Source organism: Dermacentor silvarum, unplaced genomic scaffold (assembly GCF_013339745.2).
Source record: "Dermacentor silvarum isolate Dsil-2018 unplaced genomic scaffold, BIME_Dsil_1.4 Seq96, whole genome shotgun sequence".
Lineage (NCBI taxonomy): Eukaryota > Metazoa > Arthropoda > Arachnida > Ixodida > Ixodidae > Dermacentor > Dermacentor silvarum.
In genome coordinates this window covers 11,694-38,781 of record NW_023607020.1, presented here as the reverse complement: position 1 = coordinate 38,781, position 27,088 = coordinate 11,694, and the positions used below count along the sequence as shown (strand labels likewise).

Sequence of the window (27,088 nt, the reverse complement as noted above, 5' to 3'; positions counted from 1 at the left end):
TGGTGAAGGCTTGCAACGTGCTAAAATGCGTTCGCTCAAACAGCGTTCTATTGGGGCATGTTTTCTGACAAAAATAGCATCCATGGCCACCATTCCGTTGGCTACCTGCCCTTTGCAACCTGAGTAGTTGTGGAAAAGGTTTACCTGCCTGCAACCTACGGTGGAACTTCTTCGTTGCTGCGCTTTTCGCCTCGATTTAAAATGACCCCGAAGCGCAGAGGGGCAGAACTGTACTTTCATGACCTGAACTTGTGCACCAGAGGTTACGGCACTCTCGACAATTGGTCCAGAAAGATCCAGCCAAATCAGACTTCAATGGTTTGCGAAGTACTATACATGGTGAAATTATATGATAGCATATCAACTATACACTGACCCATGGCAAATAACTTACTCGAGAGCGGGGATTCTTGCGAACACGCAGGCGTAGTAGCCAACGACGGCCAATACAACCCGCAGGACATCCACCCACAAAACCTTCAGCAGGACGAACATGAATGAACCCCGACTCCTAGGAGCAATTTTACTGGAAAAACACAACAAAAAGAAGTCATGACATTTCTTAAGAATACCAGAAAAAGAGCTAATGCATTAGAAATTAATTCTTTTTAAGGTTTATTATCGTTGCCAGAGTCTGACACATGCCGAAATCATATGCTGTACTGTATTTTTCAGCTCATTCAATTAGAACTGACGCTAGTTACGAAGTGTATTCGGCACTCAAAAAGCGCCAGGACGTTTCGTTTTGGTGATTATTGGTAAGCTACATGCATTAAACATATACGGTGAGACAAAAATTACGCTTCAGTCCTGAAATTTTAGTGAGTGCTAATTTTAAGCGATGCACACGATGTATCGAGCCCCCATCTGTTCATCGTGACCAAGCTAGCAGAGGCAAAAACGTCCGCAAGGGTTGAGGAGGGCACCGGGGTGTTCGCTAGCAATAGTGTTCCCCAAATTGAGGTATTCTTTTCTGCTGACGTCCGTTAACCAATTAGGTAAAATTGCATATTTAAATTAAGACTTCCTAGTCTAATGACATAAGTTCCAGGGCATGGCTAAGCTTGGTTTTTAGGGACATCACAAAGGGCACACGCTACATTTTTCTTAATTTTTCCTTTTCCGTGTATCAAAGCTGTGGCACAAAATACTCAATGATGAGTGAGCGCTCGCTCGCGCCGCCTCGAATGCACGATACGAGCTCTCTGGAAAGGAATTTCAAAGAAGTAAATGTTCTAAATGGTTGACTTGCGACCGCATGAAAGTGACAAGGCGTCAGCGTAACTGTTAATTTGGCTGCTCTTAACAGCAATCTAACTTTTAACGCGACAGCGTTAAGAGCCCATTGCCGCGGAAGATTCGGTGTCGGCGTCGGCGGCGTTGTTCGTTACAGAAAAATCATCCCGAACTAAGCAGCCCGAACCTCGCAGGGCTTCCGCGTGGCGCATAGGCGTTACTGAACTAATTTAATTTCTCAAAGTCAAATGCGTGAGAAAATTCGTAAAGTGCGACTTACACAACATGATAGCATCGGATTGTAATTTGAATATGCGAGAAAACATAATCCTGTTACGCGGAAGCTAACGCCTTTTCAGCTGCCGTTTGAAGTCTGTCTTAGTGGAAGCGGCGTGCCCCGCTCGGTTCCTTGCAACACCATCCAGATGGCGCTCGCCTCCGCGCATCCACAGCAGCGGCGATGTCCGCTGTGAGGGGCAACCAGAAAAAAAAGAACCAGAAAGCTCGTCTTCGTGTATAGCGTTCGCCGCCAGCCTTTGCAGGTAAACATTACGGTTACATAAGCTGCAGTTACCGGGAAGCGTGAGAAGCAGTCAGGGATCTTTGAATGCTATCGCGTTCCACTCCTACAGACGAAGCTTAAGCGCCCTCATTAAGCAAGGTGCTGCTTAATGCTTAATGGACAAACATGTCCTCCCAGGTTTTTCTGTAGCTTGCAGCGTCATGTGGCTGCTTTTTCTTTGCAGGAGCCAACAGTTACACCAACCCCTAGGCACGTTCATGTGGTCACCAAGTTGTGTTTATTTGAAAGCCCCTTCGAAATTGCTGGTGCAGAGTAGACGAGGTGTGCAGTCACACGCTGAATTGGATTAATTTCTTGTGTATTTTTTGCGACGCCTTTGAAACGCGAAAATAACCAATAAAACTCAAATAAGTACTATTACGGCTCCGGCAAGTGGGAAAATCTATCTGTGGCCATTTCATAGCGTTGCTCAGTATTACTGGATTGCTATTATGGCCGGAGGTACTTCATTGCCCTGCATCTGCTTGTGACCGAAACCCAGTCGCAGGGCATTTGCACATGAATCTCGTGATTTAGTAGTAGCAATAAGCCTTAAATGTACTTACTGAAATCATGTAACGCGCCTTATCTCAACGCTCAGCACAATAGGCAGCCTTCCATCAGAAGCCATGGAAACGTTTGCGTGCATAGTACACGCACGCACGCACGCACGCACGCACGCACGCACGCACGCACGCACGCACGCACGCACGCACGCACGCACGCACGCACGCACGCACGCACGCACGCACACACACACACACACACACACACACACATGCAATAGCCTTATCTTTTGGGCACTAGAAGAGGTTAGTAATAGTGACCATTTGACATTATGCCATATTACATGTTTATGTCTGTCCGTACTTATTATTATTAATTATCTTATTAATCTATTTATTATTAATCTTGAAATATCCTTGTTACCCATTGTTGCCATTTAAAGTGTTTCTTCGTGGTACTAAAATTGTTCGGAACCTTTTAACAATATTATTGGATCCAGAAAAATGTAAAAATGCAATCTACTAAAAAAAGACTACAATGAACTTCAAACTTCAAACTTCAAGGAATAAAGTTCGGCAACACCGAAATATTTGTTTATTACCGTGAGGTGAGTCGTGCCGTGGCAGCCTGGAGGAGTCCTTTGCATCGTATTCCTCTCGGGAGCGCAGTTATCCGAGCCGTTGCTGAAACTCCATTCCGAATCACGTCTTTGAAAAGCCTGCGTTATCATCCCCTTTATGATTAACCGGTCATATGGCTGAAATCTTTATCAACAAACTGCCTATATAAGTGCATATTAGGAGGAAGTCTTCGAACACAAAGACCAAGATGCTGCAGCTTCGGCATCAAATGTCCGCACTGCAAGGTGGCGACACCTAGTGGCGGATGGGATACCTATAGCATTACTCGAGGACGCACAGGCACATCGTAGAATAAGATTTCGAACCACACGTCTAAAATGAAGTTTTTGAATGATGTTTCTTTCAAATGACGGATGCGTTTATTAGTGCTAGTCCAGACGCGTTCAACACCAACAAAAATATTGAATAGCCCAGTAACTATTTATTTTTCGCTTTCGTTAGCAACTTTAAAGGCGAACAACTCGCGATCTTCTCTGACAGCGAGTGCAGATCTTCCCACGAATTTATGAATAATCATGGGATTCTAACATTCTTTCTTTCTTCCCTTATGTTTCCGTTTCACATTGAAGGTAGGTAAAAAAAAGCGCCAGAGGAGCTACTGGAGCGCAGTTTCCATGTTTTTCAGGAGTTTAATCTCCTCTTTTAATGCGAACGGATTATATGCCACATGAAGCCGGCGTTGTCAGCAATGAGTGGTACCAAAAATCCGAGTGACGTCATCAGCTTTTTTTATTACGTCAGTATAATACCGAAGATAGTAAATGGCATACCAACGCTAATGAGTAAATTATGAGTGATTAATGTGAAGTAAAGTAAATAAACTGAATTAATCTGAGTTAGAGTGACGTAAAGTGAATTAAAGTTAAAAATAGCTATAAAAGGGGGACTTAAGGTTGAGTAAAGTGAATTAAGGGGAAGTAAAGGGAATGAAGGTGAATTACACTGGATTAAGCAGGATTAAGGTTGGTACAAATTAGAGCAACGTCGAATAAGGTAGGGTTGTGAAGGACACGCGACGATGTATGACGTGACATATCATGGACGTAACCCATTAACTAGAGAAGTCATAATGCGTTCGCTTTTTAATTATGTAAGGTACTTAAGATACTTAAGTGACTGTCAATTTTATTAAATACTCTAAGAGCAGTGTCGAGCACAGGAACGTGTTTAGTAAACAGTTGAAGTTTCTTTCTGATTTATGGTTTCTCCTCATTTGAAGAGTGAGTGAGTGAGTGAGTGAGTGAGTGAGTGAGTGAGTGAGTGAGTGAGTGAGTGAGTGAGTGAGTGAGTGAACTTTATTGGGTCCACAATAGACGCGAGTAAACTCGACGTCACCTGGCTAGGCCCACTCGGGGACCATCAGGTCAAACCTGATGGCCCTCTCGCGGGCCCTCTGGACTGCCAGGGTTTGAAGAGTGAAAATTATTTGGAATGGTTAACACTTGTTCGCAATTAGACCTCGATGATGTGAGAGGGGTGAGGGTTTCTAAGTCGTCCTAGAGAACACTTCGGCAGTCACGTTGACGAACAGATCAGCACGAGACAGATCGTCTTTGAGAAACAATGTTTTCACGCGCGAGCGTTAACGGTCCCGTGTGGCAGAAAATTCGGCGTCGGCGTGGGTGCGGGCTAGCAGGCGTTGTTGTCGGAAATAATCATCCCGAACCACCCCGACCGGGCAGGCCCTCTGCGTGGCGCGAGGCATTAGTGAACAAAATTGATCTTTTCAAAGCAAAATGCGTCAGAAAAGTTGTAAAGTACAGCTTAAACACAACCTACAGACGTCGATCATAGCGTCGGATTGTAATTTGAATGTACGAGAAAAAGCCTGATAAGCAGCCACGGATCTTTGAATGCTATCGCCTTCCACTCTTAAATGCGAAGCTTAAGCGTCCTCCAAATTTTAGTGCTATAGCAATTATATGGACACTCCAAGCGGATTTCTGCCGTTGGCGCCGCCGTCGCCGTGAGGTTCCGTGTAAAGTCCAAGGGCGATAAAATCGTCGCCGAGCGCCGTATGCTGTATGTGCGAGTGAAAGCTCGCGAGGGACGAGCGCTTTCACGGAGAGCGAACGCACGGCTGAGAGCAAACGCGACCGTCGCGCGTAAGGCCGTGGGGTGTGGGAGGAAGGGAGGGCGACGTTGCGCCGGGGCACCAACGGCGCAAGGGGAATTGGCGACTCAGTCTCGCACGCGAAAGGAAGAAAGCGGGAAGGCAGAGCGGGAGGGAGGGGGTGCGGCTTCTACTCTGCCCGCAGCTACGTACTTATAGATCTGCAGACGGCTCATAGCTTTGTATTAGAGTGTACTAGACAATGGCAGAGTGGGCCGAACGGCGCTCTCCCGCTGAGGCGCCGCGTGTGGAAAAATTGTGCGAGGGCGCTGCGAGCGAACTGGATTGGGGTGGAGACGCGCTTCACGGCATATTCAATGTACTTTCGCTGCGCGCGCCGAGGCCGATTGCGCATAGTACGCTCTTAACATAGGGCTTTATTTCAACTGCAAATTTATGTTTACACCATTTTGTCAAACATATATATTTGAGGCATGGATTATACAACGCGACGTCTTCTATTTTGCTGTCGTTGTCAAGCACGTCGTCTGCTAGCGAGCGCACGTTCAGTTACGCGGATGCTAGCGGACTCCCAGTTTTTCTCGCAAAACGTCTGTGCAGTACATTGTTAGGGGCGAAGCTCCTTAGGGTCGAGCATTGTCCCTCGTCGCGCCGTCGTAGCCACGCTAGTACTCGCCGCTCCCGCCAGAGGCGCAGGTGTGCTCTCTCTCTCTCTCGTTCCCGACGCGCTCTCTCTCTCGTCCGTACCTAGGGGCGCTGCGGTGCACAAGGGCTATATAAGCGCTGTACATACTGCACACATGTACAGTATATATATATATATATATATATATATATATATATATATATATATGTACGCCACGCTCCATCTTCCGGAAGCCAGAAGGCGGCTTCCGCTTCCGGTTCCGTTTCCAGTTCCGGGAGCCGGAACCGGAAGCCAGCTTCCGGCTTCCGGAGAACGCTTCCGGCGTTTTGCCCGAATGATCCCCCGGCCGGTGTTTCGCCCACTCATCATCATTCACTGCGTGGATATGCGGTGTTTTTTAAATGTTTCAGGTGCTTTGGTGAGCCCATGACTCCTGACGGCCGGTACCAATTGTAGTATTAGCCAGGTGAGCTGCTGTTTTCGCCACTGTCTTCTAAAATGCAACTGGTATCTCTGCAACATGAAGCTACGTAAGAAAATTTTATTATTGATATCGTGTCATTTTACGCGTGCTTCCTTTTGGTAGATATTGATCAAGGGTCGAAGAAAACAATATTAGAGTGAAATAAACCAGGTTTCTTAAGTGCATGGCGCGAAGAATGACCAATGTATATCGAGGTAATTAAATCAAAAGGTACATAGACATATATAGTCACGATGTATATGGAAGGGCAAAAATAACAAATATTCGAAATGCACTAATTGAAAAAGTGAGAACTCCCGACCGGAATAAGCGCTCGTGTTTGTAGTAACAAACACACGTATTAGTGAATAGTGTACATAAAACTCTCAGTCGCAGAAATAATATTCGTATATGTATATATATATATATATATATATATATATATTTATATGCAAGTGTTACTGATATACTGTACGACGCTGAATAGCCGTATCCGTTCGAATGTAACGCATAACAGTACTATTAAAGTCTCAAAGGTGAGTGCCCGATGCAAGTGAGGACTGTTATTCCGAATGATTGTGCTGCCGGAGAGTCGTGGCTGTTGCGCAGAGGCGCAGCTCCTGAGAGAATTAACGCACGGGTGTTAATAGGTCCTGCTTTTAACAAATTGCTAGCTGTCATTCAATATAAACGCCCCGTTGTGGAGCAGCTTGTAAATCTGCTAACTTGATTCAGACAAGGAAAACTTTTGACAATCTCCCCATGTTTGCAACCCATTACAACTGGGTGCCCCAAGGGGTACCACACCTATCTTCTTCAACGAACGTAACAGATCTGCACATATCTCTACTTGTATGTGAGACAGGCAATTCCTTTAATCGTTTCATTATGGTCGTTATGATAGTGCACCGGATAACTGAAAGCAGCCGTTTATAATACACAAACTGCTGAGTTGAGCGGTCATACGTTTGGGAACAGCATTACATTTATGTATGAAATATAGGATAAGCGTAACATGTTTTTCTCGGAAATCAGACTCGAGAATAATTTATTTTGTTTACACCCCTAGAAAAAAGGCCGAAGAACACAGCCACATGCTTTTTTACTTTCTTTTAATTTAAACAAATTCTTTCGTTTTACGTGGGAAATTAAACCACGACATGTTTGTGAGGCACCCGGTTTAGTTTTCACCCCCTGGGGTTCTTTAACGTCCACCTAAGTAGAAGTACACGAGTCTTTTTCCATTTAGTTCCCATCGAATTTCATGACCTGGATTGAACTCGCGAGCTCCAGTTTAGCAGCGCAACGCCGTATCCACTATATAGTCACCAATTAGGCTGCCGCGCAGGCTTTCTTTCTTTACTTTTCTTTTTTGAAGTATCGACTGGAAAAAAAATTGCACGTACGGCTTACGGCCCAAGATTGGCATATAAAATGACTAACTAAAACCGTTTTAGGTGCTCGAGGTCTGACCACAATAAATGAACTCGTACCAATTACTCCGCATACTGTTACGCGAGGAAGGCGGAAACATCAATGGAATGTTGCCGCTGCAGTTTTCTTTTTTTCTTTATCAATGTTTCCCGTAAATATGGGTACAAGGCGCCGGATGGGCCAGATATGCTTTAATTATTTGAAGCGGCAAGCAGGAAGGTTACGTATGTTTCTTCGTCTGCGTTTCGCAAGAAATACTGATGGAAAACTATATGGGCAACAATATACACGAGAGATACATGCTGCTTGAAGAACGAGAAAAATATTTGTTCTGCAAAGGGAACCGTACAATAACATAGTAGAATGAAAGCCAACACTGTGGACGCAATGCACGTGCAATCACCAAGCGGCATTAAAAAATAAAAATGTGGTTGATCCCTCTTATATAGGAATCGGTATAGAACACGAAAGTGAAACGTGTCTTCACAGAAGTAGTGTAATGTTTATTGCACATTGATATATAATGTCTATTGGTGTTTTGTGGCTAAAGCGCCCTTAGGCGTTGATGCACCCACGCTGACGCCTGGTGGCACGTCTCCTCCATCACGACTACCAACGTCGATGACCATGAGCAACCGTCGTGCATATGGAAGCTGCACTACGCTGCACACGCTAGCACAACGCGAAAGACGAAGCACGTAACTGACACACTAATACAACGCGCAAGACAAAGCACGTAACTGAATCGTCACCGAGTCAAATCAGCGCGTACAGCGCGTCGTAATTGCAGCCTCCGCGATCAACTTCAGAAACATTTTCAGAGCTAATTGCGGAGGCCACGCTCCGCTGTGCTGAGTACGGTGAACGCCACCTGGCGTTGGTAGTGCTTCTTGATGCCAGCGTCCCTTCGAATGCTGGCATCGAGGCGTCGTAGTGCTGGGACCACCGAAGCGTTCACTGTCGGTGCGCGTTAGTGTCATAATGCAGTACTTCTCTTTTCTGCTCGTAGGCGGCGGCACCGCCCCGAGCAAGAGCGCGGGTACACGGAGGAGTGTTAGATATATAAGGCGCGTCTGTGTAGCTCTCTGCAAATGCGTTTGTGGCGCAATGGGTTAAACGCTCGGCGATCTATCGTCGCGGACCGATTTCCAGATTTTGCATGTTTGTGGAACTTTTTCTTCTGGTTTCTTTCTTTGTATTATGTTCGTGTACATTGTAAGCTGACGTATTTCCGTGACGGAAATACGTCAGTGAAGTCTTGGTGGACCCCGGCATAAAACACTTTCGTGTTAAAATAAAATGAAGAGAACGAAAGTAATTCATTCTTACGGCATAAATTCATGTCATATGCAATTATGAAAACCATTTGAGCGGTCTGAACGCAAATAGCAGCGCGCGAAGTAGTACGAATGACCCTGCTGAGCAGTATCGCCAGCAGTTTCCAACGGTGCGACCTTGATGCGGCCCAGTCCACTTCGATCGCAGCTCCGCCACAGTATTTTTCCACGTCGGGCTCCTCACTGGAAAGCATGAGGCGCCCCAGCCGCCCGTCCCACTCGGCCATTGTCTAGTACACTATACTTTGTATGCGCTGTGCTTTCGCCGCTCAGTTTCCGTTGAAGAGATAAACAGCATGAACCTTTGCCCGCTGCTGCTGCTAACTGCGCTTGCTCACGCCAGCGTTTTGACAGCGGTTGCCTGCGGTCGTCGAGAGGGATCTATTCATGTTTGCTTGTGCGCGCTGACACCAGCTTGTTAATTCAATTAGTAAGCGAATGTGTCCAAGTTTATACAGCCGATAAAACTACTATCCTTACTTCGTATAGCTCTCTACTAATTTTCTATCGCAATTGATGCTTCGCATTTCAGGCGAAACTGCGATATTTTTCAATCTAGAAAGTGCTAAATCTGGCCAAAGTTAAGAAAAAGAGGTATTGCATGTTGATTTAGCAGCATGCCATGCTTTATGAAATTGCAACTTCACGATAAAGCAACTGCCCCATTGCTGGCCCTTTATTTTCATTATTTTTGCGCAAGAACACAGCGCAAAATAACTGAATTTATTGCAGTGCCGTTATTTCTGCGCGAAAATCAGTAGCAGTAGTTTGACCTTGAATTAATTTGGCGACAAGAATCGCTGACTTGCGAAACTAATGCGGAGTCTCGAAAACATAATCTCTCAGTTTATCCCTCTTTGTATCGGAGAGTTCACGACAGGCATAACCAGGCGCGTGAAATATAGCACGGGAGAAAAGCCATTAATTCATGCAATATTTCAGCCATCGTAATGCTGCTACTTTGTCATGCACTTCTTGTAGCCTTAACATATGCGAAGACTGAATCTCTTCGTGTTACCTCCTGGTACAATGTTTTTCCAAAACGACTGAGTACTTGATTTTTATATATTTATTTATTTTACCCTCAGGGCTTGCACACTACAGAGGGGAGGGTCATATTACATACCAAAATTGGAGAAACAGTTGATACAATAATAACATTAAGGAGCATGAACAACCGACAAATTAATGGAAAAATTAAACAGCTACAACTAAGATAAAGCAGAGTAATTTGAACATCTCAAACTAACACAACAACAAGGTAAAACAGAAGAACAAATTAAATACAAATAATTAAGCAATGTTAAGCAATGAGGCCTGCGTCCAGCAGTGGACATAAAAATACGCTGATGATGATGGCGACAACGACATAGTACAGAATAGAGCACTGCACGGGCCGATTTTTTTTTATTATTACGTTGGGCTGCCCGCGCGAGCCCGGCCAAAAGCTTTATGGCGAGACCCGGGCCCGGCCCGGGCCCGGAAATAATCTACGTTTCCCGCCCGGCCCGGCCTGCCTCCCCCTTATCTTAGGCCCGAACCCCGCCCGAGACCGGCTCGTAACCGGCCCGAACCCGGCCCGAGACCGAAAAAGATCACCGAGCGGCATTAAAAAAATAAATAAAATAAAGAAGAGAATGAAATTAATTTATTCGTAAGGCATAAATACATGTCATATGCAATTATGAACATCATTTGAGCCGTCTGAAAGCAAATACGAGCTCGCGAAGTATTACGCATGACCTTGCCGAGCAGTATCGCCAGCAGTTTCCAACGGCGCGACCTTGATGCGGCCCAATCCACTTCTATCGCAGCGCCGCCACAGTATTCTTCCACGTCGGGCGCCTCACTGCAAAGCATGCGCTGCCCCCAGCCGCTCGTCCCACTCAACCGTATTCTATAGCCGAAGCGCAGCCACGACCGCTTACGACCGCAGCGCATGGATGGAGTAAATGGAGAAAGAAAGCTCGTTCCACCATGGTGCAGCGTAATGCGCTGCTGCTAGGTGGCCGGTTGAAAACATGTGTGCCATCATGGATGGACGCAGTGCCATATTTCAACCGAGTGACGAATTGTCTTATCTTACCAGTCATCGTTTTATCAATTCGCCTTTGAATAATCAGCAAGTCGCGAACGCGCTTATACCGCGCATTAATTACATTGATTTAGGTGAAAAATCCAATGGCATCCTTTGGTTTGAGGCGACTTCGGTCCATTCTGGACTTCTACATTCTGTTCAAACAGCGAAAAATACGACGGAAGAAGAAAAGGGAAGTGCGCAGGAGTAGCACTGCTAGCTTCCAGCTGCGCCGGCCGCAATAGGTTTTTCAGAGTCGAGAAGCGCGAGGATAACTCGCTGCACGTTACGTGCACACCACCAGAAAGTCCGAGCCCGATCCAGGCCCGCGTCAAAATACCCGAGCCCGGCCCGGGCCTGGGTCAAAAAGCACATGCCGCGCCCGAGCCTGGCCCGAGCCCGTGAAAAAACTGCCCTACCGGGCACGGACCGGCCCGCGGGTCGGGCTGGGGCCGGGCTTTCGGGTAAACCCGAGCCCGTGCAGTGCTCTAGTACAGAATGCACCTATTCACTGCAAAATGCGCATTTTATTAGGCCTAACTTTCTATATTTGTGGAGGCAGCAACCTGCTGGATACGTGCTACATAAAAGTGTTTTTCCGAGCATGAAAGATGCCCGTGAATACACGCGAAGTGGCTCAAGCGGCCAGTTGCGCGGTAGTTTTGCGTGTATTCGCGTGCTTCTTTCACGCTCGGAAAAACACTTTTATGTAGCACGTATTGAGCAACAGAAATCCGTATCGGGAGTTTCTCATGTCACTCTACAATTTTTTCATTGACACTTTTCATGTAGTTATAATATTTGAGAAGTTGACTAATTAAGTAAGCGTAATTATGTAATTAGGTAAAATAATTAAGGTATTATGTAATATGTATTAAGTAAGGTATTATGTAAAAAATAGTATTAGTATTTCCAAGCGATGGCAAACAACATTACCTTGGTTCTCTCCAGCTACGTGTCATGTGCATATCTTTAAACTTTGGCCCAAGTTAACTGAAACACCCTGTATGAGTTCGCGTCCTCGTCGACTATGCTGCAGGCTGCGCGCGCTATTGAGTACGCGTGCGTCGTCTGCTGACCGAACCACCGATGCCGTGCATAACGTTTTCGGCGCTCTCCGCTAGGGTACAGCGCACGTCATCAAGACCACGTCATTTGCAAACCGAAGGTTGTTGAGATATTTGCCGTTGATCGTCACTTCTAACCTTCCCAGTCTAATACTTCTAAGAACGCAATAAATAACATTAGAGAGGTTTTGTCTCCTTGCCTGACCTCTTTCTTGGCAGGTATTTTTCCACTTGTGAAGAATAAAGTAGCGGTGCAGTCCTGTTGAGGCTATGGAGCTGTGGAGAACTTTCAGTCATAGTGTTAATTAATTTAATTATGGGGTTTTACGTGCCAAAACTACGATCTGATTATGAGGCACGCCGTAGTGGGGGACTCCGGAAAATTTGGACCACCCTAAATCTAAGTACACGGGTGTTTTCGCATTTCTCCCCCATCGAAATGCGGCCGCCGTGGTCGGGATTCGATTCCGCGACCTCGTGCTTAGCAGCCCAACACCATAGCCACTGAGCAACCAAGTTATAGTGTGAGTAAACATGACCCTGTCTTGTCCACAAATCATATTTGCCACAAAAAAGACACACAAAAAAAAAAAAAAACACACTGATGACTCCGCGGGCGACACTTCCAGGTGATTATTCAGGGTGCAGGCCCATGAAGAAATAGAGAAAAAACACGCATGCGCAAGCTATCACGCTTGTACTGCCTGCGCACGCGTGTTTTTGCCTATTTATTCAGAAAGCAAATATGTCTTTCAGCAAATACCAGTCAGGCCAAGAAGAAGTTCTCTTGTCTGGTGGACCCATTAGCATTTAAAGTTGTTGCAAAAAGTGTTCTATATAGTACTTACGGAAGCAGTATTGTGCAGGCTTGGCGCGCAAGCAGCGATGATGAATCTTCATCCAACGCTTTCTGGAATTTAATTGTACAAACACATTTGATATGATTGAAATTATCGTTTGTTCTGGAGTAGACATACGTGACACATTATACAACACAAAACAAGCTTTTACACGAACCGGACGATAGAAAATTAGGCAGCGTAGTGCGAAAATATGAAAGGTGTAATACGTAAATAAATGCCTGCAAACCTCACGAGAAAGTACAACATTAAACGACCCCGTACAGCGTTTTAGAAGCAAAATGAAATGTTTTACAATAGAGATCTGATCTTTGGAAAAACTTTCGCCGCATAATTCCTGCTGAAGCTACCACCACAACAGAAAATAAGCAGGAGAGTAAGTTGAGCTAGCTGTTAGAGATACATGCTAGAAACGTGCAGACACACGGACAATACATTGGCGTTGTCGGTTTACCTGCTTTCGTTTCCGTTTCAGCACGCCTGCCTTTCTTTATTATAAGAAAGGAGGAATTACTGCGTAGTTTCATTACGTCGTCTGAGAGAGCGAATGCACATTGCACGAGCAGAATAATGCTACAATGCATGCTCAACGCCTTGTGTTCAAAGATCGTTGGCGATACAAATGGTGTCATTCCGCTGAAGTGAATGAGTTAATGGGCCGGGGTAATACTCATTTACCATACACTCAGCAACCTGACGACAGTTCTTCCAACAGCTTAGTTCTTTTTCCGATAATCAGCCACGTTGACCTACACGAATGTGATGCTCTCCTAAAATCGGTGACGGTGACAACTGTCCTACCTGCCACTTTCCTTAGTATTTTAGGCTTGTGCACCCATGCTAAGCCTAGCCCTAAAAATTCTCGCCATTGGCTGTCGCTTGTATGGTTTTTATACAAAACCAAGACTCTCTGTTCCCTTCACTCTTCTCACTCACTAAAAATGAGGGTTCATATATGAGATGTAGCAGACAAAGGCTGTATTACTTCATTTATTTCTTCCGATACCTTCAATGCCTGAATGCGTTATAGAAGGGAGGAGTGACTAAACATAAAAAGTTCCCAGATACTTAACGAAGTTGTTACAGCGCACAATAGTAATCAATGCTAGCTTTAAATACAAAAATTGTTAATGAAGTTGACGATGAGGTAGGTGTTCAGGTACACCTAACTGATCGTGAAAAAACATACGATGGCTCACTAAGTAGTTTTTAATTCAGTCCTACATAATGAAATATGTTATTAAATAACCATACGTGGATATTTTCTGCCTAGTTGGAGGTGAGCAAGGCGTCAAAGCACTTTCGTGGACTCCATGTTTTAGAGGCGAGAATAATTGCATGAAATAAAGCATTTGAAGCATTTGAAATGCAAAAAAAAAGACGTCAGAAGTTTTCTACGTCGACCTTGTTTGCAAATAACGAAGGCTGTATGTCCGTTTAGGAAGATATTGTGCCCGACGTCCAGTAAGCCAGGTCAGCACCATTGTGGAAATGGGCGAAATGGGCCATGGTTTTAAATAATTAGAGGTAAGCTGGCGCTTAAAGTGGGTCAAAAATGGGCTTTTTATGATGGGCATGCAGGCTTTGTTATTTGTAAACAAGGCTGACAGCGCTGCAAAACAGATGCGCAAGCCGAACAGTGATGACACTCTTTTTTTTTCATATTTAGCAAGCTTTATTCTGAGCTCGGAATAAAGAATCGTCGTAAAAAACGCAACGAAAACAACTACATTCAGTGTTTCCTAGCATATTCTACAACTTGCACAATCAACCGTATGTGTCCTGAAATGAATATTTCAAATTTGAATATTTAAACTTCGCCAATTAGTTCAGCTCACTTCAAACCTAACTTTCAGAAAGTCACGACGACTAAGAAAAGTATGCCGTTGGGTTCAATCGCCTAAGATGCATTACATTTCATAAAGTTTGGTTCAAGCTACACGGAACACCCGGCGTATAAGTGTCCAAGAAGCTGCACACATTGGAGAGCAGCCACAATAGCTGCTTTTGTAAAACACCGAATGCATTATGCAGAGGAGGCAGGATTGACTCCTACAAGCGCCAGACTTCCTTATCCGTTATTAAAATGACACGAAATAGAAACAATGAATAAATTTGCACTGAAAAAATATTATTTCCAACTTCATATATTTTATCGGTTTCACGGGAATAAGCATTATAATATAACAATAACAATTCTAATAGGTAACATTAGGCGTAAAAATTTTATACTTGAATTTAACGCTTGCACATTAGAACGACGTCACAAATTTTAAAGGTTTTTTTCGTTTTTCGGCTCTTGCAGCTATGCAAGCTTTCTTGAAACTTCCTCCGTTCAGTCTTAACTCCTCTAGAACACAATGTATCCATCTTTACGGGAAAATAAATTAAAGTACCCGTAACAGACGCCGTCGACAGTCGTGACAACACGACATAGTGTAGCGGAAACTAAAAGACAGAGCCGACACATGTGATTTGTTATTGCGCCTTTTCTAGCACATATCAAGCCTCCACTCACACTAACAGTGGCTTTTTTGGTGTCGTAGAAGTATAATTTACCGTTAACTACTCTGCTCGGCTCACCCTCGCACGCTTTACCTTGCACCTACAGCACACGGCGCGCGGCCGCGATCTTATCACACTTGAACTTTATGCGTAACATCACGGCGACGCCGACGCCAATAGCGGAAGTTCGCCTGGGCTGTCCGTATAATTGCTGTCACAAGAAAAGACGCGACGACACGCAGCACGGGATACGCGTCTCGCTGGGCGTATGCGTGAGCGTACGCGCCTCCGAGCCCGTACGCGTGTGACGAGGGTAAGGGCGACCAGCCACACGATACGCGCATAAAAGCGCGGGCTTCATTGCGCGTAGAACACTGCACCTAGATCACCCTCAGCAGACACTTTCATGTTTGGATTTGAGAAAAGTTTATTGTTAACTTCATTAACACTCCTTTTTGAATTTATTTACTACTAGCAGAGGTACAAACGTTGTTTTCAAATTGAGAAACAAACGGTTTGTAAGTATACAACGTCTCGACCCAGGCCGGAAGTTTGCACGCCATCCACGTGATGTCGGCGCACAGGCTGCCGCTTCCGTCGGGTACGCTCAAAATAGGCGTCACCTGACAACCGCACCGCCCGCGCGTCTCCCCTTGCTAGGCAGGTAGGACAAACGGGCAAGGCCTCGCAGACACGTGACGCGTAGCCGTACGCGTAAGATTAGCCCCGTGTGGTTGGGCTTTAAAGAAGAAACACCTTGGTACATTGTGGGCTCTAAGCTGCAAAAGATTGACGCATGCAACGTACTACAGGAGGCCTTAGTCACGACGCTCCTCACGTGACCACAGAACTCCTATGACGTGACCACGGCGAACCAGCGTGACTTCCCGAACAACTCTTCGCGCGGCGTGCCGGCAAGCCCAGGCAAGCTGCGTGCTTTGTGTCGGTAGTTCCGCGCGTTTGGTAGGTGAACATGACAGCCGCGACGAAACGCGCAGGGACGCGCGGCAACTCATGCATCGTTTGGGTGCGCGCCCTCTTCCTCTATCGGACGCGACGTGACGTCGAGTGAGCGCGGCGCGTGCGGGCGCTTTCGAACGCGTACGTCGGTTGGGGCTTTAGTGCTGTCGGCGCATCAGAACGCCCATGCTTTAGTGGTCCAGCGCAAGTACTAGTGCTGGCTGGTCTTACCCATCTACGTTTACATGCGCGCTACAAATGGGTCAGGCTGGGCCAACTTTCCCCATGCAGTCGGGCTGGCTCAGCCCGACTCGACGGTTGCTCAACGCGACACGATAATGCTTACTGGACAGGGCGGCTTCAGGCCGATTCGACCCTCGTCTGTCGGGTTCGTGTAACCGCCCTGAATGATAGTGCCCGCTGTTTTCTGCTGCCGTCAGTGTTTGATATATCGTACTGAAATACTTACCACAGAGGCAGTTGGCCTTCTGATGACTAAGTCTTGAAGTTCAGACGCAACGAAGTTCCAGGCCACTGCCACCGCGACAGTGAAACAGACAATGATGGATCGCTCCAGAAGTTCATTGGATGACAGAATGATTCCCTATAAAAAAATTACGATACTGCATATATGTCTCTTGATAAACCTATTTTTGTCGTTGGAAATATACACACTCCAATTGGCAAATATATTCAGAACAAATAATGCTAATTCCAAAACTTACGAATCAGATTTGGACAAATAAATACTCTCCCAGCACAAATAAATGCAGGTTACGATTGGTGCTTCTGTTGACTGGCAGAAAAATGGACGTTGAATTACAAAATAACGCAGAAGAAATAGTTACGTGGTATAGATACCCTGCAATGTATGGATTAGTATAAATGAAGGGTTCTTTTCACTCCGTTCCGTTCCTTTTACGAAGGTGATAACAGAAACGGAGCACCACTTTGGCTACTGCCAAAGTGCGATAAGGAAAATAATCGGAATACAATCGTTGCGTTATACATTGTAGCACTTGCTCTGCGATCTGCTACCATCCTGGTTAGTTTGGATGGTAGAGCGACCACCCGAGAAAGGCTTTGGTCCCGGGTTCGAGTGCCGGACCAGGACGAGTCGTTCTTCAACTGCGAAGCTTTCTTTCCGAGAAGCGCGTACGGGTTTCTTTGGTAGCGTCGTGCTCCAAGAAGAGTGGATATCAAATTTTCCCTTTCGTGAGCTTTCCTTCAACTTGACGGCTTGCGCATAACTGATTGGGCGTTGCATTATACTGTTCATGATTTGGGCTTAGTGGCATTCATGATTTGGACTCGAGGCCCTCGCGCTAATGGTGGTGCATTCCTCTTTCTCGAATCGTTTACAGCAAATGTTTTGAGAGGAGTACTGAAACCGCTTTCGTGTGGCGGAGTAGGCCGGCATGCGGCAACGTACTCTGTAGTAAATGCCAAAGGTACAGCTAGCAACACAACCTGCGCCGGAGTAATAATCCATCAATGACAATAAAATAAAAGTTACCATTCTTATGCATCAGTCGAACAGATAACTTTTCTTGTGCGATTTTAAGCCTGTAATCCGCAACGTTTGCTCCTCACTTCGAGTTTTACCCGCTACACGCTGGTGATCAGCTAGGAGTTCTTCACGGCTTCGGCGGCGAGAGTTGATGGGGTGGTCCAGGAACATAGCTTGATCGGGAGCAGCGAAGCTGTTGAAGACCAGGGCGTCAGTGATGATTGGTCACTGAAACAACCAGTAAACAGACCCCTAGTAATTACTAAGAGTGAGAAGTCACTTGTACAACTTCGCTGTCGTTGGTTTATCGTTTGCCAGGCTCTTCAGATTCTTCCTTTCTTCTTCATTATCCGTGGGTCAGTTTAACACTCTGCCGCTGCTCCCCCTCAGCCAGGTCGGTGAACTGCTTCTATTGGACCAGTTTTGGCAAGAATCGTGCCCCGCTCTTCGGGTGTTGCGCACGTTGTAGCCGCGAAAACGCTTCTGTTCGGCCGGCTCCTTCAGGAATAGCTGTCTTCCATCTATTACGAGCGTATACACATTGAGTTGTTTTGAAAACGCTGAGCTAAAGAGCAGCCCTACCAATCCGGGCCACACTGAACCAGGACAGAGAGATAGCGCCATTCCTTCGCAATCCCGTCCCTTGGCCCCGACGCGGGTCCGCGACCCTGCTACAGGCTGTGTTTGAGCCAGCGCTGCTCTAAATTAGGTCATTCAACGCACAGTTTCCGAAATCCTTTTGAGTCCGTGGCTGAAATAGTATCCTCCTGAGGCCCGAATACAGGTATGGGTCATAATCGCTTTCCAAAGTGGTTATTATTGTATACTGGTATGTTACGAACGTGAAAAGAAATTTATAAACATAAAGTTGTAAACATAGGCACACTAACTCAATTAACAAGCATGGTTAACGCGCACACAAGCAAACATGAACGCATCTTACTCGATGGCTACGGAAACTCACTGTCAAAACGCTGGAGTGAGGAAGCGTGGCTGCAGCAGCCAGCGAATTGAGCTTCGTGCCGGCGCTCGCATCAACGCGATCTTAGCCGCGAAAACACAGGGAAGGTGGACTCTGCCCCCGCCGTAGATGGCTTTCAAGATACAGCCGCGCGGACGGGCGCTCACGGTGTCGAACGCCCCCCCCCCCCCCCCCCCCCCCTACCCTCAACCCGGAGCCGTCCGGCCCGGAGGGACTGCCGCGTTCCCTCCACCTGTCCACCCTCCGTCCGGATCCTTGCGGCCCGACGAGGGCGCTCGGCCGCAGTAAAGCGCGGTTCCTGCACCTCCCTTCCCTGCTTCCGGAGCGTTAAGTGCGAATGGAGGACAGCGCGCTTTCTTCCCTCTTATCGCCCTTGCGTGCGCGAGCCGCGACTGCCGGCTCACCGTCGCTTGTTTTCACTCGCACAAATAGCGTACGGCGCGCGCCGTGGACTTTATACGAAGCCTCACGGCGATGGCGACGGCAATGGCAGAAATGCGCCTGGAGTGTCCAGGTAATTGATATCGCAATAAAACCACCCTATATATGTATATTGCAACTATTGACGGTGGTCTGCTCCGGACCACCCTGAGTTGCACTTCGCTCCTCGAAGTGGCAGGGTCACGTTTGTCGAGTGAACTCCTGACCAACACTGTGCAAAGTGGTGAACATGATTTGAATCATGGACCCGGGACCTCAAATAGGTGTGACGTAATGTTAAAGCATTTATCTTCTTTTACTGCTAGATCACCTCAGTATGTTTATTCCTACCAATTTACTGTTTTTTATTGTGATTGTTATCTTCTACAATCTCTTTTGTCTCTTTTCCCTCTTCAATCTATTTATCGACTTATCGAACTGTCCATCTTGTACGTCTAATTAAGCCTACGGGTCTGTATCTTGAATATCAACGTTGCAAATGTTATTGAAGTTGTACTTTGGAGCAACTGTCGTAGGAACTGGCACTGTACACCGATAGCGGCTAGCTGTGTTTCAGCCAATATTCGTGATATAATGCCAGGTGTTACCCTCATTTTCATCATGCTTTCTTGGACCACAAAGCGCTATGGAGAAAGAAAGCGATTTGTCCTCAAACAGTAAAAATAACCTGAAGCATACGGGCCTGAAAAACCGGGTGACACGACGGCTTACTTAAAAGCTACAAATGTAGCGCATACATACAAGCACGCAAGAAGGCACATAAAAGACACAGACACGGCGCTAGTGTCTGCGTCTTGAGCCTTCTTGCGTCATCGTCTGTATGTGCCACAAAAGTACTCCTGGATGGCATAACAAGCCCGCATTGAAACAATAAAAGAAAGTCTAACATAAGACTTCAAGGCCTGTAGACCGTGGCGCATGCGCAAAGCGGGTGACAACTACCCCTACCCGCAATCATAGTACCCGACGTCTGCCCGTCTGAATGTGTCCTTGCTTCGCATCCCGTCATCAACGCTTGAGCCACCGTGCCATGTCCGGAGTTGTCGTCCAGCAGACACCGACATCGTGTCGTCATTGCTCATGTTTTCATATCACCGTAGGCCGCCATCATTGTCATGCCAAAATGGTCGTCACGCGAAATTACTTTCTTCGTGACTTCATCACGATTGTAATCAGCGTTGTTGTTCTTTTTTTTTTTCACGTGGCCACCGTCGTGCCCTCGTCGTACTCGCCATGTCACTGATGGCCTTCGTCGACATCCTCGCTTTCACGCTGCGGTCGTCATCGAGTCGTCATCCAACCAGTTTAGGCTGCTTTAGAAAGTACTTAAGAGCAAGTTTCACCTTAGGAGCTACTATTTAAATACATGAACACCTGCAATGCGCTTTCCTTGGCCTTTGCTGCAATGATCTTGTTAAGGTCAGCTGCACTTAAAAGAAGAAAGTTAAATTCCAACCTAATGTAGACAGCAGATATTTCATTTATGCAATCATTTTTTTATTGTTGGCAGTCGGAAAAGTCTAAAAGCTGAGGCATCAAGCTTGCAACTCTGTAACTTACCAATAGTTAAATACCAGAACTGTGGGAATCAAAAGACGAGGGATGACAGAAGCAACGTGTATACATGCGCTGTCATTCCTCGTCTTTTGCAGCACCACAATTTCGGTAATTATTCATGCACCAACTAACCGGGCAATGTAATTTATTGAACCTACCAATATAAACATCAACATTCTGAACATATCCCACTACGATTCCTACATAAAACCTGAACATTTAATGTCAGCTCCTGATATCTCTAAAGGACACCGATTGGTTAATAGAATGGTGAGTTATATTTCACAGTGTCCACTGAAATATCTGAAGTAAAAAAAAAAAAACATCGATGTATTGAATTGCTCTGAATGCTACAACAAAGTTGTCAGTACGATATTTTCAGTCATCACAAACATAACGTTTTAACGTAAGCACTATTATTATATGTTAAGTTTGTCCGTTCAGATGCTCTAAAAAGTGCAGTTTTCAGAGCGGCGATAACTCCTTTTGGCGCAGAGTTGCGAATTTGTAAACATTCTATTTAGCTGCTTTTGAAAAACTGCAAATAATTCGTAGAAATAATTATTTTTAATTCACCAATATCTAGTAATCTTCCTGAATACCTTGCAGCCATAAGTGAAAATGTTGCTGCTACGGTTATTAGTGTCTAGCTTTCTCCGTAAGACGACACAAACTTCATTCGCAAATCGGTCTCGCGATTGTTTAATGAGAGAATTTCAGCGTTTCAACTGTATTTTGATGAGGAAATTGGAGTTAGACCCTAGACAAAGCCTCCTCTTACTGCATCGATTTTAGCGGCCGCCCTGTAAAACTTTCCTACAGGCAAGTGCGGGCCCGAGGTCATCCTCGTGAGATTTAATTTGCAATAAAGTGAGAACAAAGGCAAACTTAAAATATTTATAGCCTGCTGACCTCTTGGTGAACCACTGCCGTGAACTTCTGGAAGGCTTCCAACACGCAGGCTGTTGATAAAAGGCCCAACAGCGCCGCTACAAAGCCTGACGATGGCAGGCATCGGCGCCAACGTCGCCACACAATGAAGGCCAGTAAAACCTGCAATTGAGACGCAGATTAGTGGCAGGCTGGTGGACAATCGCTGCCGAAATTCGTATCCGGTCCGAGTCGATCTATGCAGGAGTTGGGAATTACATCGAGGAGAAAGCGAACACAACGTACTCGCTCATCTCGCACAGTGTATGTTATTAACAGTAATTATTTTTAAAACGAATGGAGAAAACGCACACTTTTGGCACGTAAAACCCCAGTATTTAATTTAAAAAATTTTTACGAATAAATGACGACAGCGGGATAACGATAGAATGACGAGCAAGGAATGACCTCGATGGATAGACGAAAGTGGTGCAAGGAAGGCGGCATCAATACAATGGGACGATGATGCTCATTGATGAGGATGGTGAAAAGACAACGGGATGATTATGGCAAGACGGCAATGGTATGAAGATGACGCCATGATGATACTCGGATGTCGAAGGTGCAGTGGTGACAAAAACACCTTGGACCACTGCGTCGGCGTAGTAGGTGTTAAGACGATATCATGATAAGTCTGATCACGAAGCTGGAATAACGACGATTGAACGACCACGACGGCATCATGACCAAGAGAGCATACCTAGTGGCCCAAGCAGGTAGACAACTTGGGCCATTGGGTCGGCGTAAGAGGCTAGATAGATAGATAGGGAGATAGATAGACGGATAGATAAATAGATAAGCTAACGGCTGAAGCAGGCAAATAATGCTATTCGCATTATTACGAAGCGTATGAGAAAATATCAGCCATGTGGCTTATAGAACCTTTGCATGCTGACCAAGTACGTAGATAATTACATTATTTGTTGAATCTATCTTCCTATATACATATAACCTGAAGCACAGTGATCAGTTCGTGGCATACTGAATTGCATTCAAAGGATTCTTGGATTTACTTGATTTTCTTTCATTTAGCCGTCTGTATGGGTCACTTGGCCATTGCTTGCGAATTCTCTAGAATTGGCACAACCCACTACGATTCCTACATAAAACCTGAACATTTAATATCAGCTCATGATATCTCTAAAGGACCCCAATCGGTTAATAGAATGGTGAGATATACAGGAAAACCTTGTTAATTTGGATTTCACAGCACCGAAAAAAATGTCCGAATTAACGGAACGTCGAATTATCGAAGGTATCCAGAAAACAATAAGTAAAAATCCGGCAGATCCCACGCCCTGTGCGAATCGATGTTATGCGAAGCAGTGTTCGGGGATCCGACCAAGTTAACGGAACGACAATGAGAGCACCACGACGTAGGCGGCTCTTCCGTGACCTGCATGACACGCATGTCATGACATTCATGTCATGAGTCCTCAGGAATACCTTTAGCTACACCTAAGAGACCTCAAGGCGAAAGTCTTAGTCATGCTCGTGACTATGGCATCGGCCATCAACCTTTAGCCTTTTCATTCACTTAGTACCACATGCGAACCGATTCCATTGGTTTTTGAGCGTTATTCTTTTTTTCGCTGAGTCATTCTAATTTTTGCTGAGTCATGGTCATGGTCATGGTCATGAATGTGACTTCAACCACAATCCTTTAATGTTTCCTTCACTTAGTATTCACTTCAGAACCCATTTCAGTGGCTTTTGAGTGTTATTCTTTTTTCACTTTGTCATTGACGTTTTTGTTGAGTCACGCTCAGGACTATGACTTCTACCACCACCCTTTAGGGTTCCCTTCACTTAGTAGCCACGTCCAAAGCCATTTGAGTGGGTTTTGAATGTTAATATTTTTTCGCTGAGTCATGTTCATGACTATAACTTCTACGATCTTCCTTTAGTGTTTCCTTCGCTTAGCACTCATGTCAGAACCCATTTCAGCGGTTTTTTGAGTGTTATGGCATGTTCATGACTATAACTTCTACGATCATCCTTTAGTGTTTCCTTCGCTTAGTACTCATGTCAGAACCCATTTCAGCGGCTTTTTGAGTGTTAATGTTGTTTCGCTGAGTCATTGTCACTTTTGCTCAGTCATGGTCATTACTATGACTTCTACCAGCATCTTTTAGTGTTTCCTTCACTCAGTATCCACGTCTGAACCCATTTCAGTGGATATTTAGTATTAATCTTTTTCGCTGGGTCATTATCATGACTTACATGACACGCATGTCAGGACCTTTATGCCATGACCTATCAGTTATGTTCGCTATACACTCCTGTCATACTATGATAATTTTGGTACCTACCAAGGCGGCTAGATAGATAGATCCTGTCAAAGTAGGAAATGTTCTCCAAGAAATGCTTCACATTTAATAACTATGTCAACGCGCTTTTATTTAGTGAATGAATGAGCAACTCAGGTTGCTATTTTGTACAAAAGCAGAGCGGAAGCTGCAATTCGAGGCCTCGCGACTGCTTCGCTGCACGGCCGCGGCGCGCGCCTTCATTTGCGACGCGTTTTGCACTATCGCGCGCACATCCCGATTATGTTTTCGCCAGTGAGCTGACGTAAACGTTTTCACGATGTAGCCGGTGCTCTTCAACCTCGACAGCTTTGCACCAGGTCAAAAAGAAACAACTGTTTGTCGCAACTGCTGCGGAGAAAAGCGCGGCCGCTATCGGCGCGATTATTAACGGCGACTTTGCGGTGATGAAGGCACGCGGCCGACGCATGCTCCGAGTCAGAACGAACTATCGTTCGCGGCAACAACTGCGGACGAAACCGCGGTCGCTATCTGTGCGATCATCGATGGCGACTACGCAGTTTTTTAGGCACGCAGCCGACGCGCGATACGAGTAAAAACGAAACTATTTCTTGCCGCAACCGCTGCGGAGAAAACCGCGGCCGTTTTCGACGCGATCGTGGATGACGACTACGCAATTATGAAAGCCCGCGGCCAACGCGGTGTTATGCGCGGCGGTAGACGCAAGAATAAAGACTTTAAAGATACAAATAGGCACAAAGCGTTACGGCGTTGCTATCATTCACATACGATTTCCGCTGATGACGATGGTGATGCGGACTCTGCCATTTCGTTACGGTTGAACGCTAGCACCGTTCATGCTCTTCTGCGTCGCACATTTGCGGCGCTCCTCGCTCGCCGAGCTCCAAAAGTTGTCCGAATTAACCGATGTGCTGCCAAATTACGTCCGAATTAACGAGAGTCGGACTGCATTGAATAACGCATACGCCGGTCGGGACCAGACGACGAGTCCGAATAATCCGATTTTCCGAATTAACGAGGGTCGAATTAACGAGGTTTTACGGTATTTCACAGATGCTTTATTTACCAAGTTTACCATTTAGTCATTCGCTGGTGCCAGCTGTGGGTGTGACCGTTCTTGGATAATCCTACAGAATGGCTATGTCTCACTGTGACACAGAAGGTGTAGGAACCTAAACGCTGCATGATACGTGTCCCACTTTTCTCCGCATATACCTGTCATCAGCATCCTTTCCTCAACAAACATTATACATCTAAGCAGGGTGGTAATCCGGGACAAGTCGGGACAGTTTAGTCATGTTGGCGAATAGCGCACTATGAGAACAATTAAGGGACCGAAGAAAAAAAGACTATGACACAGCTCAGTCCTTGCTGTGTCCTCGTTTCTTCGTGTTTCTTTTGTCCCTTGTTCGCGTAGTGCGCTATTCGCCATCTTGACTAAGTCACACATCGCCTTCGGCTTTGGGACATCGTTGGGCATATGCGTCTCACAGGGTGCAGGTGCCTAAATTGGAGTCTGCGTTTCGGCATAGCTTGTGATCGATGCTGTGCTTAAACACCAAAAAAAATTGCATGACGATAAAGCTGTGACCTTCCTGGTGGATAAACATAAACATTCCGTGAAATTGCTCGTTGCATAAAATGAAAGTTAACAAAATGACACGCATCGCCGTTAGTTGTAAAGCATTTAAAAAACCGCTTTAGAAAGCTTCGCTTCGCATACATTCCAACGTGTGCGTTAGATCTTCATGCTTTTTTTTCTCGGTTTATTAAAATTACCATTCAGTAAGAGGTTGCAGTTTATTTTCGGAGTATAAAATGATTCTGGTGAGCAATGAAGACTGTAGTTAATGTCTCCCCCCACAGCGAATACACCACAGAATGCAAGTCATTTCAGTGTATACACACAAATGGCTCATGTAAATTGGTTTACGAAGCAACTGTAACTTACCAAAGAAAGCGCCATAGCAAAATCAGAGGCTCCTTCCAGCACGGTGGATGTAGTGTAGCTTCCTTTGTCTTCAGTGCTTTTCAGGGACAAGCCGGCCTTGGTGAAACACAGGGCGGATGAAACTACCAACAGCGCCTGCAGATTGCAGGCAGTATAGTTTACCGTTATTCATAGATGTACAGGTCCCACACAAAAGATGACCCTGAGTCGATTATCCTCGGGTATTATTGGAACGTACTGGGTATTTCCAGAGGAGCACATGTCTCCCATGTGTGAGCGTCAAATAAAGTCTCATAAAAGCAACCTGCCTTCGCTTTCTAAGCATCAGTGGTCAACTGGCTCAGCAAGTCCTAATGGCGGAACTTGGAGGCTTTGTGCCGTAGTTAACAAAGGAAGTGTAATTGCCTGCGTGCTCATGTGTCTCAGTTGGCACTTGGCGGTGACCGTAGCACATAATTTCAATACCACGAAACAAGGGCCACATTTAGCAAGGTACGAAAAAGGTAGCATATTTGTGCACCCTCTGTTACATGAATTCGTGTACCTTTCGTGCTGCAGAGGGTATACGTGCAGTGGCTGATGCTAGAAGGTCGAAAGTAGATTAGTACGCAGAAAGAAACAGTAACCTCTATTCGGGATAATTTTAGTTTTCTTCCGAAACAAGTAAAGAAGCCTTTCTTAGGCCAGAAATTTCCTAGTCGACCTTCTTAAATTAAAGAATGATTAGATTTAATCAGCGGAAATTGTCTTGTATGATGAATTCTGCACAACACGCTCACAGGTGCACTTTGTAACCATATAGAAAAATATTTTATTGCAGAAATACGGCAAGAAGTATTACAGCCATGAAACAACTTCACCTAGTACATATAACTTTTTAATTTTGAATATTTGATTAACTAGATGATTGCTTCATTATCTAAGGCGGATCCCTCACGCACATCTCTTTATGTGGATTTTTGCTTTGCACACTCTTTAGAAGCTTGGCAAAAGCAGAAAGGATGCTTTCATCAGATTCGTTATAGAATTCTTCATAGATGCTGTTGTATAAAGTTTT

The 27,088-nt window shown here is 45.5% G+C and overlaps 1 protein-coding gene across 1 annotated transcript; it reads right to left on the bottom strand.

The window, feature by feature from the left end:
• Window positions 1-394: 394 nt before the first annotated feature.
• On the bottom strand, window positions 395-26,263 carry LOC119435852 (uncharacterized; the record flags this gene model as incomplete). Its single annotated transcript, XM_037702560.2, has 6 exons — window positions 26,032-26,263; window positions 21,772-21,912; window positions 16,839-16,973; window positions 12,893-12,954; window positions 2,907-3,023; window positions 395-526 (listed from the first exon to the last, which is right to left on the bottom strand). Coding segments are annotated over exons 1-6 (602 nt in total), but the record flags the coding sequence as incomplete, so codon positions are not given.
• Window positions 26,264-27,088: the final 825 nt, after the last annotated feature.